This window comes from Aplysia californica, unplaced genomic scaffold (genome assembly GCF_000002075.1).
Source record: "Aplysia californica isolate F4 #8 unplaced genomic scaffold, AplCal3.0 scaffold00884, whole genome shotgun sequence".
Classification (NCBI taxonomy): domain Eukaryota; kingdom Metazoa; phylum Mollusca; class Gastropoda; order Aplysiida; family Aplysiidae; genus Aplysia; species Aplysia californica.
Window position 1 is genome coordinate 63,340 of NW_004798154.1, and position 18,397 is coordinate 81,736.

At 37.8% G+C, this 18,397-nt stretch overlaps 1 protein-coding gene across 1 annotated transcript in view; it reads left to right on the forward strand.

The window, feature by feature from the left end:
• The window catches only part of LOC101854986 (lysosomal alpha-mannosidase), a gene marked incomplete in the record, with an annotated part of 65,201 nt that extends 52,646 nt beyond the window's left edge, over nucleotides 1-12,555 (forward strand). Inside the window, 10 exon segments of the mRNA XM_013089153.2 lie at nucleotides 777-986; nucleotides 2,160-2,278; nucleotides 3,484-3,585; nucleotides 4,136-4,223; nucleotides 5,042-5,128; nucleotides 6,091-6,181; nucleotides 6,807-6,949; nucleotides 8,186-8,344; nucleotides 9,225-9,348; nucleotides 12,033-12,555. Coding sequence (XP_012944607.1) covers nucleotides 777-986; nucleotides 2,160-2,278; nucleotides 3,484-3,585; nucleotides 4,136-4,223; nucleotides 5,042-5,128; nucleotides 6,091-6,181; nucleotides 6,807-6,949; nucleotides 8,186-8,344; nucleotides 9,225-9,348; nucleotides 12,033-12,133 — 1,224 coding nt within the window.
• Between the last annotated feature and the right edge of the window lie 5,842 nt (nucleotides 12,556-18,397).

The following is an 18,397-nucleotide window of genomic DNA, read 5'->3' on the forward strand; positions in this document are numbered from 1 at the left end:
TCCTCCTCCTCCTCCTCCTCCTCCTCCTTGAGATCAAGGGTAGTCAAGGAGAGTATAAAATAGGAAGCTGCTCTTTGTTGTTAGGTCCGTAGGGGTAGCCGAAGCCTACTCTTATCGATTTTAGGACCCCCAAGGGGTCGTTAATGTGAGCAACTTGCACACGGGACTTCCGAGATTGTTTGCCCTCATCCGAAAAGGCTGGTTGAAAGACCTTACGTACCCTAAGATCAGGGGTATGGCTGAAAGACCGCAATGAGAAGGAGCCACAAGTAACAGTACAAAGAGACAATAATAAAGGCGAGAGGGACCCAGAGGAAGGGGAGAAGACTGAAAGTGGAGATGAACGCAAATGGCAGAACATGACTAGATAGCAGGAAAGGGGTAAAAGGAAAGAAATTTTAGAGAAGAAAATTTTTCGTCGCTGTTTTGTTTTCGAACCAGAGACTATCGAATGAGAGGCAAACACTACCTCCAGCTCAACGAGAGCCCCCACTGGCTTGGGGTGAAATCAATCTCTCTCTTTCTCTCTTTCTCTCTTTCTTTCTTTTCTCTCTCTCTCTCTCTCTCTCTCTCTCTCTCTCTCTTTCTCTCTCTCTGTCTTTCTCTCTCTTCCTCCTCTCTCTCTCTCTCTCTCTCTCTCTCTCTCTCTCTCTCTCTCTCTCTCTCTCTCTCTCTCTCTCTCTCTCAAGTTTAGCATTGAACTACATCTATTTTCCATGTAGCAGTTCAAGTCATAACACCTCTAAGCTCTAATAACTAATCTTACTTCCTTTCAGTTCCTGAAGCTGACCTTCGATCGTTCTGGCCTGCTAACCACCATCTACAACAAAGTGTCGCACATCACCGAGAAAGTTAGCCAGGACTTGCTCTACTATGAGGGCATGCAGGGTGGAATGCGATCCTCGGGAGCTTATGTGTTCATTCCGAGCAGCGCGACCACCAAACGTGTCAGCAAAGATCCCACAGTCAGCATAAAGGTCCTTAAGGTGGGTCCTGAAGTTTGCCGTAAAAGTTATGTGGTGTCTTAATACGATGTCCATGAAAGACGTAAAGTAAGTGTATGAGTTTATAGACAGTGAAAGATCTTGTCAGTTTGTTAGTATAGTGTTTGAGGGCTTAATCAACTGTTTGCACTATGTGCTTCCCCTGAAGCGGAGAATGTTTCTGAGTGTTCTGTGGTCTGCTGGGCTACTATTATAATGTAAAGCGTATAGAACTTGCTGTCGAGCGGGGATATGCACTTAACAAAAGTATTTATTATTATTATTATTATTATTATTATTATTATTATTATTATTATTATTATTATTATTACTATTATTGTTATTATTTTAATGCCCCTTTCAACCTTATTAGGTTATTTGAGAGGCATGAGCCCCCCGAATTCAACATCTGTCTCTGATAGGATAGAGCCAGATAGGTTGAGCAACTTGATAACTCCACAAAACAGCCCAAGGTCAAGATCACCTATTCAGGGATTCAAACCAGAGCCATCTACTCTATAGTCCAGAATGATACCAACTGAACTAACAGAGTGCCCCATGCCAATGTACATGTTTATTGTACTAACTTTTTGCCCATTAAAGAACACATTTCTGAGTGGATTTTATTGAAAACTGTTGATTAAATTAAAGGCACAAAAAAGCAAATTTTCAGTTTACACGAACTCTCAAGCTAAGGAAATAACTCATCTTTGGCGGTCATTTTCGCACTAAAATTTAACCTCTGAAACCAGGGGACCCCCTCCTCCTTCATTTGCAAATATCTCGACTTGTATTCAAGATAAATGGATATTTTTTTTCATCCAAAGCAAGACAAATGAACAAGCTTTAAGATAATACCAATAACTCTACTTGCCCAAAAATTGTCGAGAGCCTGATTCCACTGCGTTGTGACAGATATAATATCTCGATTGCAGCAGTTTGCATAATGTTAGATGATATTGACATACACAAAAGGCATCAGTAATATCTTATCTTATCTTATCTTTATCTTATCTCATCTTATCTTATCATGATCTTATCTTATCGTGGTATTATTGTTGTCTTATCTTATCATGGTCTTATTTTATCTTATCTTATCTAATCTTATCTTATGTTGCCACATCTCATCTTATCTTATTTCATCTCATCTCATCTCATCTTCTCAATTGTCCTCAGGGTGACCTAGTTCAGGAAGTGCATCAGGTGTTTTCCTCCTGGGCCACTCAGGTGGTGAGACTGTACAAGGGAGAGAACTATGCAGAGTTCCAGTGGACTGTAGGGCCCATCAGTGATAGGTCAGTGGAAATTCACCTGTTTTAACTGTTTTAAGGATTTAGCGGTCACGTATGTCCGATAAGCAGCAGACTAAATGCAATCAAAAAAAATAATATGTTACAGCACAATTCGAACCATAATGCTCAAATCAGAAACTAGATTTGCAATAAATTCTACTTTATCTTCATATAGTTGCTGAGAAATGGGACCCTGAGTTGCTTGAAAGATTCCTTAGGCTGATGGTTAGGTACCCTCTGAGATTGATGGGCAGGGGGGGGGGGGGGGGGGGGGGGGGTTGTTGTCGTTTTTTTGTGTTTTTTTAATCATTTTCAAAAATTGTGTAATTTTAAAGTCTTTTGAAACTGGTGTACTTCAAGTTCAACCAGATCGATAACAACAGTAACAGCAACTCAAATACAGACTTAGAGATGAGGAAACCGCCTATTCCAGACAGAGGAAGGAGACAGACAGAACGATGAAACCAAAAAAAAAAAATTAATCAATTTCTAACATTTTCAATGCCCTTGTCTAGAATAGGCCGAGAAGATCAGTATGATCATACTTCAGAGTGAATGTGTGGCTATAGTTTGTTGTGAAAAAATGGTGAAATGGTATAGGTTAACGCCTCTATCAACAAAAACTATTAGGTTATTTAAGAAGTTGGACCTTCGAATCAAACATCAAACTCTGAAGGGACCCAGCCAAATGGGAAATTCATGTAAAGTGTCTTCCCAGGGACACAATGTCAGACCGAGCTGACGCCCAAACCCACAAACTCAAGACTACAGATTTGGTAGCCTAACCACTAGGCCACCGACGACGCTAGTTTGTTGAGAAAGATGTTTGTCATTCCTTCTATGTGCTTGAAGGAAAGGAGAAGAGAAGCTGTCTTTGCAGTGTTTAGGCTAGGAACCACTGGTGTGTTGCCCATTATTTTGACGCGCAAATGCATTTCTCGCTTATTAATATTATGAGACTCCACCATAGACCATTTTGGAAAGTGAAGTATGACAGAGTCTAACACTGAGCAGTGGATATGATTTGTCAACTTTCACACTTCACAGTGATAGCAAAGGAAAAGAAATTATAGAAGCTCTGTTTCACATTTCACAGTGATAGAAAAGGAAAAGAAATAGAAGCTCTGTTTTCGTGATGTCTAATAACCACTGGTGCATTGTTCCAAAAACTCATCATTTTTTTATTTGTCCACTTTTACTCTTTACAGTGATGGCAAAGGAAAAGAGGTTGTTTCTCGTTTCTCGACTGGTATAGACAGTGGTGATCTGTTCTACACTGACTCCAATGGAAGAGAGATGATGGAGAGACAGTGAGTTAACCCCTTTTCTTTCGTTAAAAAACATGTATCTACTTTTAGTCAAAATGAGTTGACAACTGAGATGCTTGACTTTTTTTGAGTGACTTTCTTGCCCGGAAAGTAACTTTATTACAAACTTGAATCAGTCTGAGAGAATTGGCACATAATATATGAGCATGAATTTATGTTAAACAACAACAGTACCTAACTCTTATTGTCTCTAACATGCTATTTGAATATAAGTGACAAATTTTGAGTTAAATTAAAGAAGGCAGGTATTATATCAAGGTGAATATTTCATCCCCAATGACATAATTTGATCAGTTATGAAAGAGGGCGGGGGGGGGGGGGGGAACTGGCTGGATGTCACTGGCACATCACGGCATTATGGTATTCATAACCCTTGGAGTTTGCAAAGTCTGTTATCTTTTTGTCCGTATAGTAAAATGTTATCAATGTGCAAATACCACTATGCTATATAAACCATTTATTTGTGGATTACACCAACGTATCAAGGGTGTTTTCCTTCCCGTCAAATTCACAAGAGAGACTTTTATTTCAGGCGAGATGCAAGAGAAACCTGGGACTATCAACCCAAAGATTTAATCTCTGGTAATTACTATCCCATCACAAGTCGAATTTTGATTAAAGTAAGTCTTTGGTTCCACATTTCCAGTTATTTTTTTTAGTTTTCTCAAGCTAATTTTATCATGAAGACAACTTATCTATTGTCTTGCACTGTTGTTAGGGGGATTTGTTTATTTGATGCTAGTATTCATAAACATTCTCTTCAGTCTGTTGAAAAAAGGGCAGCTTTGGATAGCTGCTGCATTTACTAGGTGTATTGTTTATTCCAGCACGTTTATTACTAACAATTTTCAAGACACCTGTATAGATAATATTATTGTGTCAAACATAAGCAAATATTTTTTGGAATTGAACAGTTGTTAATTTGAAGAAGACATAGGGCTAATTATTTTGTATACGTTGACTAGGTACGCAGGGGAAGAAAAGCCAACTGTGTGAAGAGCTAGAAGCTGGGGAGAGCAAGGGATGGAAGTTTCTTGAGCTTTGTTATAACATCACTATTTCTCTCTGTCTCTCTCTCTCTTTCTCTCTCTCTCTCTCTCTCTCTTTCTCTCTCTCTCTCTCTCTCTCTTTCTCTCTCTCTCTCTCTCTCTCTCTCTCTCTCTCTCTCTCTCTCTCTCTCTATCTCTCTCTATCTCTCCCTCTGTCTCTTTCTGTCTCTGTGTCTGTGTCTGTCTCTTTTTGTCACTGTCTCTGTCTCTTTCTGTCCCTTATTTTTGGCTGAACTATATAAATTAGAGTTAATTGTTTTGACGCTCACTATAATCATCTTGTTATTTGTACAAATGTTAGTTTTATACACGACGAAAGAACCAATTCAAAAAGGCTGATCTCATACAGCAGTAGCATTATCTCTAAATCTTTGTGTTAATTTTCACAGGATCAGCAGAGGAATGTCCAGCTCACTGTCTTGCCGGACAGACCACAAGGGGGAGGCAGCATAAGTTCAGGAGACGTAGAACTCATGGTCAGTGGCTGTCCTTAGTCCAACTGCAGTGGGGTTCGTTTAAACTCAACACGGTTAATTAGACAGCAGCAGTACTGGAAGGAAATAAAATCTTTTATTTTTTTGTTAGGTTTGTATTTTGAGCAACATCTCTAAATGGAGAACAGGACAAAACCGAAGAAAATTTTTCAGTTCCACAGATTTCAATGTTGTTAGCAGACTCCACTGAATTGGTTTCTTTTTTTACTTTACTTGAATCAAAGCTCTTCTCTCCTTGGGGTATGTAGGGGGAAGGGAGGTGGGTGTAAAAATATTTGAGTGCTCTTAAACATGTTGTAATGGACAACTGTCCAAGTGCTTTACGAACTACTATTTCCCTCTTCTCCCCTAGCATTTTTTCCTGTTCAATTATAATGACTTTGTTCAAGACTTTCATGTATCTAAGAGAAACACTTTTCTCCTTGAGCTTTGTAATAACATCACTATTTATCTGTCTCTCTCTCTTTCTCTCTCTCTCTGTCTCTCTCTCTCTCTCTCTCTCTCTCTCTCTCTCTCTCTCTCTATCTCTCTCTCTCTCTTTCTCTCTCTCTCTATATATATATCTTTCTCCGTCTCTCTTTTTCTCTCTCTCTCTGTCATTTTGGACTATTTCAACCGACTGTTCTTTTAGTCTTCTATGCTGTAAATTTTGTTCATGGCACTTTTAGACTCTCTACTTATTATCTCCATTAAGCAAGAATATTACTATGAAGAATTTGTCCATATTACTGGTCAAGCAGTTGTCCCCCTTGATTATCAATTAAATGCGGCTTAGGCCTATAGATTATGTATTAAACAAATGGCAATGTGGGACCTGTACAGATACTTTGATTGTAGTGACTGGTTTTGTTTTAGGGGAAAATGAGGTGTTAAAAATAGATTTATCCCTCTGCTCAATACTTGACATACATCACTTCATCATTCAAATGACTATTCTAAAACAGGTTCACCGGAAGCTTCGGTTTGATGATGGCCTTGGAGTGGGAGAACCATTAGACGACTTTGGCTCAGACTACAGAGGAATTGTTTTCACGGGTGAATTGAAAATATCTTCTCCTTTCTCTCGATCGCATCACGTCGGCCTGTACAGTTTCTATTGTAGTGTCAATGGGTTCGCCACATTTCCTGTCTCAGGGCCCTGTGTGTCTTGTAGTGTATGAAAATATGGATCTCATTATATTTTCAAGTCCATAGAATGTGAATCATTGATTAACTTTTATGTTTGCTTCTGAAGCAATGATGGGTTTTTTTTTTTATTGTATTCTTTAAAATTCTGAATTTTATCCATGGGAGGATAAGCTTAAAAAATGTCTCCTCTTCCATTAAAAAAAAATTGTGATCAATTTTAACACACAGCGTAAAAGATCAAGGGGAAGACAACATGGAATCTGGAGAAGAGTCACAGAAATTAATGCACAGAAAAGTGGAAGACATGGAATAACACAGCATAGGGAAAGTTGGAAAGTGTTTGTTCGTGGCCTATACCCTGACCCAGGGTGAGAAAGGCAATGAGGATGAAATTTTAACCTTAGAAAAGATTGTCAAAGTACGAATATTTCTTAACTGGTATCAATATTCCAGAAAGAAAAATTAATTACCAGTTTTGTTTTGCATTTGAGCAACTTCTCTAAATGGAGATTTTTTTTACTTGCTTTTCCAGGTAAACATTGGTTGTGTTTGGACACCAAAGAGAGGTCAGCTGAACTGGTGAAGCGACTTGCCTACCAGCTACACATGGCGCCTGCTACCATGTTCACACCAACCGGGGATGAAGATTCAAGCAGTGGGCTCTTGATAAAGCAGGTAGGGTAATCTTTTCTTTTGCTCTTTTGGGTGTTCTTATGAAGGTTGGTAAACATGAAGCATGCTGACAAAATGAATTACTTCTTGGATTTTTAGCTTGATAAAAATAGATACATCAAATTTATAGGTTGAGTTTTTACAATTTATTAGTATGAAATGATAAAAGACATAATAAACTTGAAGAGAATGGCCTTGGCTTTGAATCTATTAATATGACCTTTGTGTAGATTTTCGTCCAATATCTCCTTTCAGCACGCCTCACAATTGTCTCTCAAAGATCTGAGACAAATTTCTGCATTACATGTAATACTTCTGGATGATACGTTAAAATGTTTGGTCTGCTTCTCCACACTAGCATTTTGATGATTGTTCTATTTTAAAACAATTTGTACATATGTAAGGTGCATGGTGAAATTAAATACTCATCAAAATAATGAAATCAAAGAAACTTACATTTTTTCTGCTCATTTGACAATAATTTATCTAATTTTTGTTTTTTTGGCTCAACATCTTTTACGTCCATTTGAAAACTCGTTCATGTGTGCACTTTACTGAAAAACGTTGATTAACAGCACAAAAGTGTTTTGCAGTTTTCAAGGGCTCTCAAGTCTAGGAAGCCACTTAACTGTGGTGGCCATTTTCTCAAAGATGTTACCTCTGAAGCCTGACAACCCCCACCTCTTTCAATAGCAAATATCTCGACTTCTATTTCTATTCAAGATAGATGGGTATTTTTTTCATAGAAAGCACGACAAATTAACAAGCTTTAAGATGAAATTGATAACTGATCCACATGTCCAAAAATTGACGAGCACCAGATCCACCTCGTCGAGACGCATATGTTGTTTGAGTCTTGTGTATAGTGTTCCTAGTCTGATGACAATCACTTGTTCTTTGCTTGGCAGCTCATTGTAGATATTTGGTATCTGTGGTGCTTTAATGTGTTTCCGTGTATCAAATCTAAATTATTCCATAATCATCAGAATGTATAGGTTATTATCAGCTGGTTCAAAAAACAAATAGACTGTTTCTGTTCACTGTATGAAGCACTGCTCAGTTGCTGTTTCTTCAAAGTCTGTCTGACAAACATTTTTATGTAAAAAGAGTCTTAAGATGTGTGAATCCATTTCTTACCTGATATTCTCTTATTAAGATAAGACTCTTTTGAGTAGGGAGTCAAAATATGTACCTGCTCTTTGCTCACCTCATTTTATTTTTTTTGTTTCATCTCTGCAGCAATCCTTTTTGACAAGCCCTCTCCCAGACAATGTCCATATCCTCACCTTGGACAGAATTGGGAGCAATGATTCCAGTTTTTTCTTGCTTCGTTTGGAGCATGTCTTTGAAAAGAAGGAACATTCAGTTCTCTCACTGCCAGCAACCGTATCATTAGAGGTAAAAAAAAAAAATTTTAATTGTTGTAATTTCTTAAATGATTTGCTTTGGGGGGGTTTTTAAAATAATGTAAAGAATCAGTCATTCTGCATCAGGATTGAATGTTAACTTTCTATCTCCGATGGGAGTAAACCCACTATACCGGGGCCCTTTTTTGGTGCTACATCTAAAAATGACAAAAACGTCATTAAATGGGTCATTAAATCGAAACTAGCAAACCTATTTCGATAGTTCTTCATCTAATGAATGAACTTCTGGTAGAAGAGACCGGTTTTTCAGCATTTGCTGAAAAGTAATTTGATGTCGAATTCGTCGCAAACGAATGTGCCTGAGCCACTGTCAGCGGATCACCGGCACAGTGGTTCTGACCGCGAGCCGCTGGGAGCGGCTTGCCGCAGATAAAGAATTAAAAATGAAATTTCTGGAATACCTAATGATCTTTTTGTAAATGCAAATACAACTCATTCTGTTTTTAGGAATTAGCAAAGATCCCTTTGTATTGTGTTGGGGTTTGTTTGTTGTTGGGTTTTTTGGGGGGGTTGCAAAAATACAATTTCTTTAATTTCCAGTTTTTGTTTCATAAACAAAGTTTGCAAATAGTATTTTCTAATCAAAAGAACAAAATTGCTCTAGGTGTAATAAAGGTAGATCTAGTTTTATGTATAGGTCTATGTATAAACAAAGTTATAACCTATCATCCATATATAGCTTTCAAGACAGAATGAGGTTAAAGCAATTTTGTTGTTCCCCTTAAAGTGAAATTTCTTTCGGTCTTGATCATTGTCAAAGTTATGGTCTTGCAACACTCTTTCATATTTTTCAGTAGGGGTGCTGATTTTTTTATGGATGATGTGTTAGAATTTTAATTATTCTCCTCCAGAACTTGTTCCAGCCTTTTGACATTGCTACTGTTGAGGAGACGACGCTGGGGGGAAACTTCCGCCCTCATGATATTTCACGCCTTCAGTGGGAGACTACAAATGGTCGCACCCCTGCCAAAATAGGTGAGTAGCTTGTTGTTGTTGTTGTTTTCAAATCCCTTTAGCTGCAAGCATTTCGCTCTTGGCAATGTGAGTAGCTTAGACTGAACTTTATTACTTTGTATATAAAGAATGGAATAATCACGTTAGATTATTATCCGTACTTAATTTATTAATTCAATTTACCATTCGTAGAAGTGTGTGCCTTAAAAGGCTTGGATTCCCAATTGGCTATATTATGTGTACAAAGTAAAACAGGGATGTGAACTTCTCTTGTTTGAAACCTAACGTGGCATTCTTTGTCTTGACTTCTTTACATTTTTCACAGCTGTCTACCTTTGTGAATCCGTTGTACCGGAGACAAAAGATGAATCAGAGGCCCGTGTCTAGAAAAGGATCATATTGCGCTGAAGGGAGCTTTAAATCAAATTGTACCATTAATTATAGATTTAATGCTACGCTCCGATTCTTACTGATATTTCAAACTTTTTACTCCAAGTTGTGCTTGATATTTCTCTTGATAATTTCATTGAAATGATTGAGTCTTTACCCCTTGAGGGGTTGTCCCACTTTGCCGGAGCCTCTGTTGGCATGAAACCTGAGAGTGACGTACACATCACTAAATTGGTCATTAAATCAAAACAAATGAACTTATTTTAACCCTATCCGTACACCCTGTGATCATTTTGTACCCCCAGGGTTTTATTCTTTACATTTTAGAATACTTGTAGTGTGAAGGTCTCTTTGAAACTTTCAGTATTTCTCAAAAAATCTTTTTGACAGACTACTATGCAAAGCCTACGGATCAGATTAACGAGTAAATTTCCTCTTTGGAAAGTGGTGGCACAGAGTTCCCCACATCAAATGGATATGACAGTAAAACACGACGTACGGATAGGGTTAATAGCTCTCTGTCTAATAAAAGATTTCCAGGCAAGAGAGACCTATTTTCAGCAATTGCCAAAACTTACTAGGACCTATAATGTTGTCATTGTTTTAACTCTTTCACTACCAGGGGGTTTTCCTCACCTGAACCAGGTCCTGTCTGTGACCTACTTTCTGATTCTGGCTACCCTCGGACAAATTAACGATTTTTAGTTCAATTTTCAATATTAGCCACCTGTATAATTCCTGAATATAAAGGGGAAATAATGGCCTATCTCAGCACGCTGCTAAAAACGATCATTCTTTAGCCTGAGATTTCAGTTTCGATAGTCACAAAAGTAGGACTGGTTTTGGAGCACAAAGTGGAGATTCAGGAAACATGGCCCGTGGTCCAGCGTTGGGAGTAACACGAGTCCTTAGGCATACTTTTATTAAATGTTAGGGAGGAAGATGACGAATTAATTCCAAAATTCTGGTCACTCTATGCGAAGAGTTGGGAATGGGGGTGTGGTCCCCCCCCCCCCCCCCCCCCCCAACAGGACAGCCTGGCTGGGATCCAGAGTAAGGACCAAACAAAAAGTGAGATACACTTAACACTAAGATTAACATGCACATTATTTCCTATATTAGAGCATCATCGGGGGTTGTTGTGGCCTAGAGGTTAAGGTGTTGGCCTCTCATTCAAAGGTCCCAGGTTCAAATCCGGGTAGCGACCAAAATGTTTTCTTCTCTAAAATAGTCTCTTTTCTCCTCCTTTCCTGCTCTCTAGCAAAGTTCTGTTGTCTGCTTTAATTTCCACTTTCTGCCCCCACCCCCTCACCTCCTTTGCCCCCTCCTCTGGGCTCCTGACTCTTTCTGCAGCCTTTCTACTGCTACTCTTTGGCTCCTCCTTACTGCTGTCTTTCTGCCACACTCCTGATCTTCTGGTAGGAAAGATCTACACCCAGCCTTCTCGGACAAGGGAGAAAAATCTCGGAGGGCCCGTGTGCAAGTTGCGCACGTTAAAGATCCCTTGGTGGTCTAAAATCGATAAGATTAGGCTTCGGCCACCACTCGGGCAAAATTCAAAATTTCCTACCAACTGAAATTATTAGGTGTGTCCCGCGCGCTCATATGACCTTATGCAGTTGCGAGCGCAGTAAAACACTTTACAAAAACAAACAAGAGCGTCATTATCGTTACCATCATAATCATCATCATCATCATCATCATCATCAACCAAACAATTCGTCTTTTTCTTGTTGTGCTTTTCTTCCTTCTTATCTCTTGAAACATAACGATTTGTACCATGTCAATACATTTTTACGTAACCTATAAATATCGGCACCAAAATCAGGACACAGGAGAAAAAAAAAAAGAAAGAAAAAAGCCAAAAGCCATGAAACACGGCCAGAGGTAGTGAAAGAGTTAAAAGAATGTGACTGAGCTACTGACAGAGGATCACAGCATATTAATGGGTGGTTGGCGGGTGCTCTGGGGTGGTTTGCTCCTTTTTTCCTATCAAACATCTATCTTCCTTAGCTCTCCTCCTTCTTTTTTGTGTGTGTTACTCTCTTCTAACACATCTATTCTTTGGCACTTATATGACCTATTTGTTTTGCAAGTGCCGTAAAACTTTTACTAAAACTAAATGGCATATCAGTCCCAAGTCCTAGCTGTTGGGAGCAGCTTGCAAGAGATGAGAAGTTAAAACGCACTGTTGTCAAAAACAATCTGATTGATTCCCTTTTGTTTTTCCTTTAAAGTGTAAACTTATGATTCATGTCAACACACTCTTCACATTGTCATATTTACGTGAATGCTACTTACTTTTTCATGCACAGGTTCACCAGACTACAGACAGGATATGGTTGCACCTTTCAAAATTAAATTGGAACCGATGGAAATCCGAACATTCAGAGTACAAACAGTGCCCAACTCCTGATGACAGAAGTGCCTAATGTGGTTGTGTTCCTGTTTTCTTTATATTTTTATGACACTGATTAAAAATGCAAATTGCCAAGTTAGGGCCTGTTATCATCAGTCTTGAGGCAAATCTTTTTTTTTTTTTAGGAGTTGACAACATATTTTATTCAGAGCAGTTTTATCCATAGCTACTTTCCTTACACAAAGACTGCAAATTGTTAAACTAAGGTCTGTAATGGCCAATTATTGCTGACTGTTCTTCTTTGGATGAGAATAGTTCAGATGTGCTCAGACAAGGAAGAATTCAACTAGGTTCTTATACTAGATTGAAATGGTCAAAGGACATGCTTACCTTCATTTTGACTCCAAACAAAGATAGTACATAACAAGATGGGCCACTCAGCCAAAAAAAGTGTCCACCGGAAGTCCGCTCTTTGCTTCAGATGGCGCTGCAGTCTGTTTTGAAGCTCTCTTTCATTTTTCCAGAAGAAGAATAGGAATAGCACCTCCTTGCGTGCGCAGATCGACTGCTGTTCATCAGCAGTTCGGGTTCGTTCAGTGCAGAGTTTTAGGGGTTTTTTATTTTAATGACCTCTCGCTTTCATTTTATAGTCAAATTAAACGAAGAAAACAATCACTCTTTCCTTCGGAAGAGGTTTTTTGTCTGCGGAACCATTTTAAAAAAGCATTCTTCCGAAATTTATCCAAAAACTTGCTAGTTTCACTTTGATTTTTTAAATTCAAATAGGGTAACTCTGTTCGCAAAGGGTGCGCTTTTGCGAAGAGGGCGCCACCGAATTTTGAGGACACTTTTTTAATTGGCTAAAAGAAAGGAGTGGCCCCTTTTGTTATGTAGACTCTTTGCTCCAGATCAGTAATGTCAACTTATGAATGAATTCAAACAAGCTATGAGCAGTTGTTTCATCTTTATATGGACTAACATAGGTTGCTAATAGTTTACTGAAGTATTAAGCTAGTGAAAATTAATACTCACTCTCACTTTGAAAAATGTGATGAGATTTACAACAAAATTCCATCGATTAATTGACCGTAGCTGAGTTGTTTCATTGTCAGCACAAAAAAAAAAAAAGACAGTCATGATGTGAATGAAAAGTTTTGGTTTTTGTGGTTGATGATTGTTTTTTTAATGTAAATTGCTAGCCATCTCCATCTCATCTCTTCTTGAATGAAAAATGAAAAGATGTCTCGCACAGTTTTGTTTTGTGCTCAACATTCAAAAGAAATGGCACTCTAAGGAATGGGTTTCTGAAGTGGAGGAAATTTCTACACTGAAGAGACTGATTTGGTGGGGAGGTTTGTGTGAGGAATATTGGACAACTATTTCTTCCAGTTCAACGAGACCGAATGCAAAATTGATTTATTCTATCATAACTAAGATACTGATTGCTGACTACAGGCTCTCAGAGCTATGAAAAAAGTACTCTGTGTGTGCGTAGTGACACTGAGTCTCACAGACTACTGTATGGCACAACCGGTCAATGGAGAAATGGAAAAAATGGGCACTAATAGATACAAGTATCAGTTATCATAGCACAGTGTGATATTGATTTCGTTCAACTAAATAGTCCCTTCTTTCAGCAAAATTTTGGTTAGATACAATATATTATGCCTTTCCATGTTTTAAATTCCTAACCTGAACACTGTTTATTCATAAGGAAAGCAGCTGAAGTTAATTAATACTAACAATAGTTTCAAAAGATGACTGTGTAATACACTGGCCAAGTAAAACTCTATTTTTCATGTCACTTTGAAGAGCGTTGAGAGAAATCTGTTCAGTACTTCTCGTTATCGTTACTTCAATTTTGTATTACTGTTAATTTTTTTTTCAGCTACTACTGTCATAAAGTTTACAACAGTTCGCATATTATTATACTTGCTCAGGAGTTGTCTTTATGTTACAAAAGTTTATTATCTTCCTCTTTGAGAGATGATGAGAGTTTACTCAAGATCAAAGACACCGGAAAATGCTCAGTTTAGTCATACCAATCATTTGATGCGCTTGATATTTTTACCCACTGAACCAGGACCAACAGTATGTAGTGCTCAAAGAGATTGAAAGAAACTTACCCTATATATTTGGGATTTTCTTGTGCAGCCATATGTGTATGTAGACATATTATTTTATGATGGTCCAAAGATTGTATACTGTAAGATGGGTAGGGCTACTCCTCTATTTGACATGATACAAAAAAAGGAAAGTTCTGATTAGTGTTTCTGGTGAGATCTATGGTAATGTTGACAGCAGGATTGCTATTGAAAAAGTGAACATAAATGATTCATCCCGAGGCGAGGTCTATGCCATTGTGTATAGATAGCGGAGTGCACTTTTTTTAGAGAGAAACTTATCTTGTATGTATACAATGTTTGGTCGACCTTAGCATATTGGGATTTTTTTCTCCTTTAGATTGAGAAGGAGATAGGCTCACAGAAGTTCATGATTTGCGTAAGTTATGAAATATATATCAATGAATGAATACGCTGATGCATGAGGAGATGTGAATGAGTTTGCTTCAGTAAATGTTTTTCTGTTGAGAAAAAGAGCTTTAACCCAATCTGGCACATTTCCATCTCATGTACATTATTGTTTTCTGGTTCAGTAAAGTCGTTAACTCAAGACATTGTCAGAGCTAAAAAGTTACTGATATCGAGCTAAAAAGTTACTGATATCCATTTCCTGTTACTTTGGTTTACACAGGTTTATTTCATTTACATGCATATTTCAACACAAAGCACTTTGCTCTCTATCTCTGCTCAATACAAAGGCTTCAACTTGTATCACAACATAGTTAGGGTACACATTCCATTTATTTTGATTACCCTCCATAATAAGTGTCTGTGCTTAGTTTAGACTGTTTTTGGATCTTCGGTTTCTACTTGTATTGGATAACATCAAATTGCCTCATGTGAGTGGATGAGAGAATGTCCTAGTTAATGAGAAATCAGAAACAATGTTTTATAAAATCAAATTAGAACTCCTCAATCGTAAAACAGTTTAATTCCTTCAGAGCCACATAATATCAAACCTCAATGAGAGGCAAAGAAGGATCTAACAGAACCTAAAACTACATCATTGTTCATTAAAATGCTCGTACTTCTCTTTATTTATTACAATACACTAGATGTAGAAAGGATTCAAACTCAGAAACAAGGCTTCATAGATAGCACCAAAAAAAAATTTCAAGAGAGAGAAAGATAGAGAGGGAGGGGGAGTTTAAGAGAGAGAGAGAGAGAGAGAGAGAGAGAGAGAGAGAGAGAGAGAGAGAGAGCCCTACTGATTTACTGATAACTTTCAATAAGAGTGTAAAGCAATCTACATATCATCAAAGCTTCCAGTAAAGAAGCAATATGGGCTTGTTTTTCTTTTCCGAGCAGTTAGCTTTATTGTCCAAACCTTCAAATGAAAATCTTAAGAGTTCTTGGATTTTCTGATGGACTGAATGAGCTGGGAGGGGAGGGGGGGTGGAGGGTGCATTTTTATGAATCCCAGAGGAAAAGGCATGATCATAAATTAAATGAACTTACAGTCTGTATGATCAGAATTTTTAATTTTATTTTTTGGGATAAAACTATTATTCTCTTTCATACTCATCTTTTCACAAACGTGTTTATATATTATGTTCTCGGTATTATATTTACTCTATGAGTAAACTATGAAAAACCACTTGTGCTTTGACTGATGATTTGTGATTTGATTCATCCATTTTGCTGCTTGAAAGTTTTATGTACCCTGTCTGTTACTTTCCAAATCGTACTTGGAAAGTGCAGTTAATAAGGGAACAGATGGGGGTGAAGGAGAGAAACAGAGAGATTGAACTATATAAAAGCTGCCCAAAAATTATTGTAGTTTACCGGTACATCAGCATCTGTGATGTAGTACAAGACTCTTTACTTACCATGCTGAGACGGCGTCTGTTGCTGCTTCTTCCCTGCAGGGATTGGGGGAGGAGGGAGGTAGGCTTACTTTCCTTGTACTTCTCTCCGCCACTTATACCCTTTTGGGTGTTGTGGGAAGAAAGAGACATCTCTCTGCCACCAGCCGGAGAGCTTCGGTCAGGGGGATGCCGTAAGACTACCAAGTGAAAAAAAGTTGAGAAATACATGTATGTGGAAAGGGCGATTTATTTTGAAAGGATGTACATGTAATAGTAAGAGACAAGATGAGAATGAACAATTCGGTCATATTGGATGATTTATCAGTTTCTTTGTGAAGGTGTTTATGTCTTTGTGTGTGTGTGTGAAAGTGTTTATGTCTTTGTGTGTGTGTGAAGGTGTTTATGTCTTTGTGTGTGTGTGTGAAGGTGTTTATGTCTTTGTGTGTGTGTGTGTGAAGGTGTTTATGTCTTTGTGTGTGTGTGTGAAGGTGAATGTGCTTGTAACATGTGTGTATACATGTGTGTGTGTGTACATTTGTGTGTAGGTGTGTATATGTGTGTGTGTGTGTGTGTACGAATGTATGTGTGTGTGTGTGTGTGTGTGTGTGTGTGTATTTTTGTGCGTGTTTGTGTTAATCATGTATAAGTGTCAGGTTGTAAATATTCTTGAACCTATTAGTTTATTTCATCATGATATACAGCAGTGATATAGCTTGGGGTGAACTTTACACTGACAAATATTCAATAGCTACTCTTTCTCATGCAAGAATGTCTATTGGGTACAAGCTGAAAGACTAGCAATAAGGACTATGGGTACGCTTGTGAATCTCTTTTACTCCCATTTTGGGTCCATTTACACCCCCTTTCACTGTGCAAATATGTATGTATTTCATGCCATGGAAAGATCTATAAGAAATCAAGTCATAGCTGTTCAGTGAATATATGATATGTATATATATATATATATTTTGTTCATTGTACATTGTAATAATCATATATAATAGTTTGTGTTCTCAAATGTTGATGATCCTGCATGCTGTTTTGAATGACAATGGCTATAGTAATGTATATTTTGACCTGCACACGCTTTATAGGCTTGAATTGTGAAAAGATCAGTCTTCTGTGTCAACTAAGCATAAGTTAAAGATTTGTGTCAGTTGAGTTCCATATTTGCTGTTGTTTGTATTCATTGATTACCAGTAGGCCTATGGTAGTTATATGCTGGTTTTTCTTTAACACTTAATTTATTTAGGGGGAAGTTTTTCTTAAGGCATTTTATCAAAAGCAAACCGTGAACCATTTAAGTAGAAGATAAAGAAATATTTAAAAATTAAAAGTACTTTCTTGTTATTTGGGGGGGGGGGGGGGCATGAGAGGAGGGGGGAAAAGCTAGCTATTCAATTTTTGGAGGTTTGTCTCCCCCAGAGGATAGTCTGCTTGTCTTTGTATAGCTACCAAGTTCAGAATTTCTTTTGCAGGGATGCAAATTCCTCACAGCTCTAATGACCACTGCAAGAACAAGGAGACTATTTATATATATATCAGGTTCCTGTACTCACACAGAATCATGTCCTAGTTCTTTTTTCTAATGACAAAAAGTTGTCGCCACCTTTTGTTGCGCAAATAGATTAATTTTCAAAGTGAACTTGAAGATAAAGGCCTCATGTTTAATTTATGTCCTAAAAGTTAAAAGTTATTTTCTCAGTGTTCTGTTAACCACAGAAACTAATGTAACAACACATTGATGTTGAGGTTAGGACAACTGCCCATTTTTGTATCAGATTTGTGCCATTCAGCCAACCCATTGAAGTGCCTTTTGTGTATGAGGCCATTTCATTATGGCCAAGCACAAGTATATTTAATGACTAAAAGAAATTGTAGGGCTTTCGAAACAAGGCGAAAAACAAAGCAAGCCAGGTGGTTCCGAGATGGCAATATAAATTAATATAATTATATTGTGATAGCACTTTTGTTCTGAAATATACCAATGAGACCTTTCGAGGGATCTCTTCATAGTTCTCATTAACATTAACATTGTTCATTCTGTTGATGATGAGTAATGGTCATTAATTGTTACTGTTGTTATTGTTGTTGGTTGTTTTTTCTGTATCGGTGTGATGTAGATGGTTGGTGGGTGCCTAGAGTGATCTTCAGTATGTCATGTCATCTTCTCAATGTTTTCGCTGTCCTCACCTGTTCTTTTGCTTGTGGCCGTTATTATTTTAACAACAACAATAACATGTAATGACAAATGCAGCTGTTTCGGATTAGATTATGTGTGGCATTTTCTGTTTCTGTATGCAATGTAGCCTACTTTTAAATTTCCAATCTCTGTGCTACCCTCACTTGCCTACAAATGCCCTACTGCAGGCTTTTTGTTTTCAAAATGT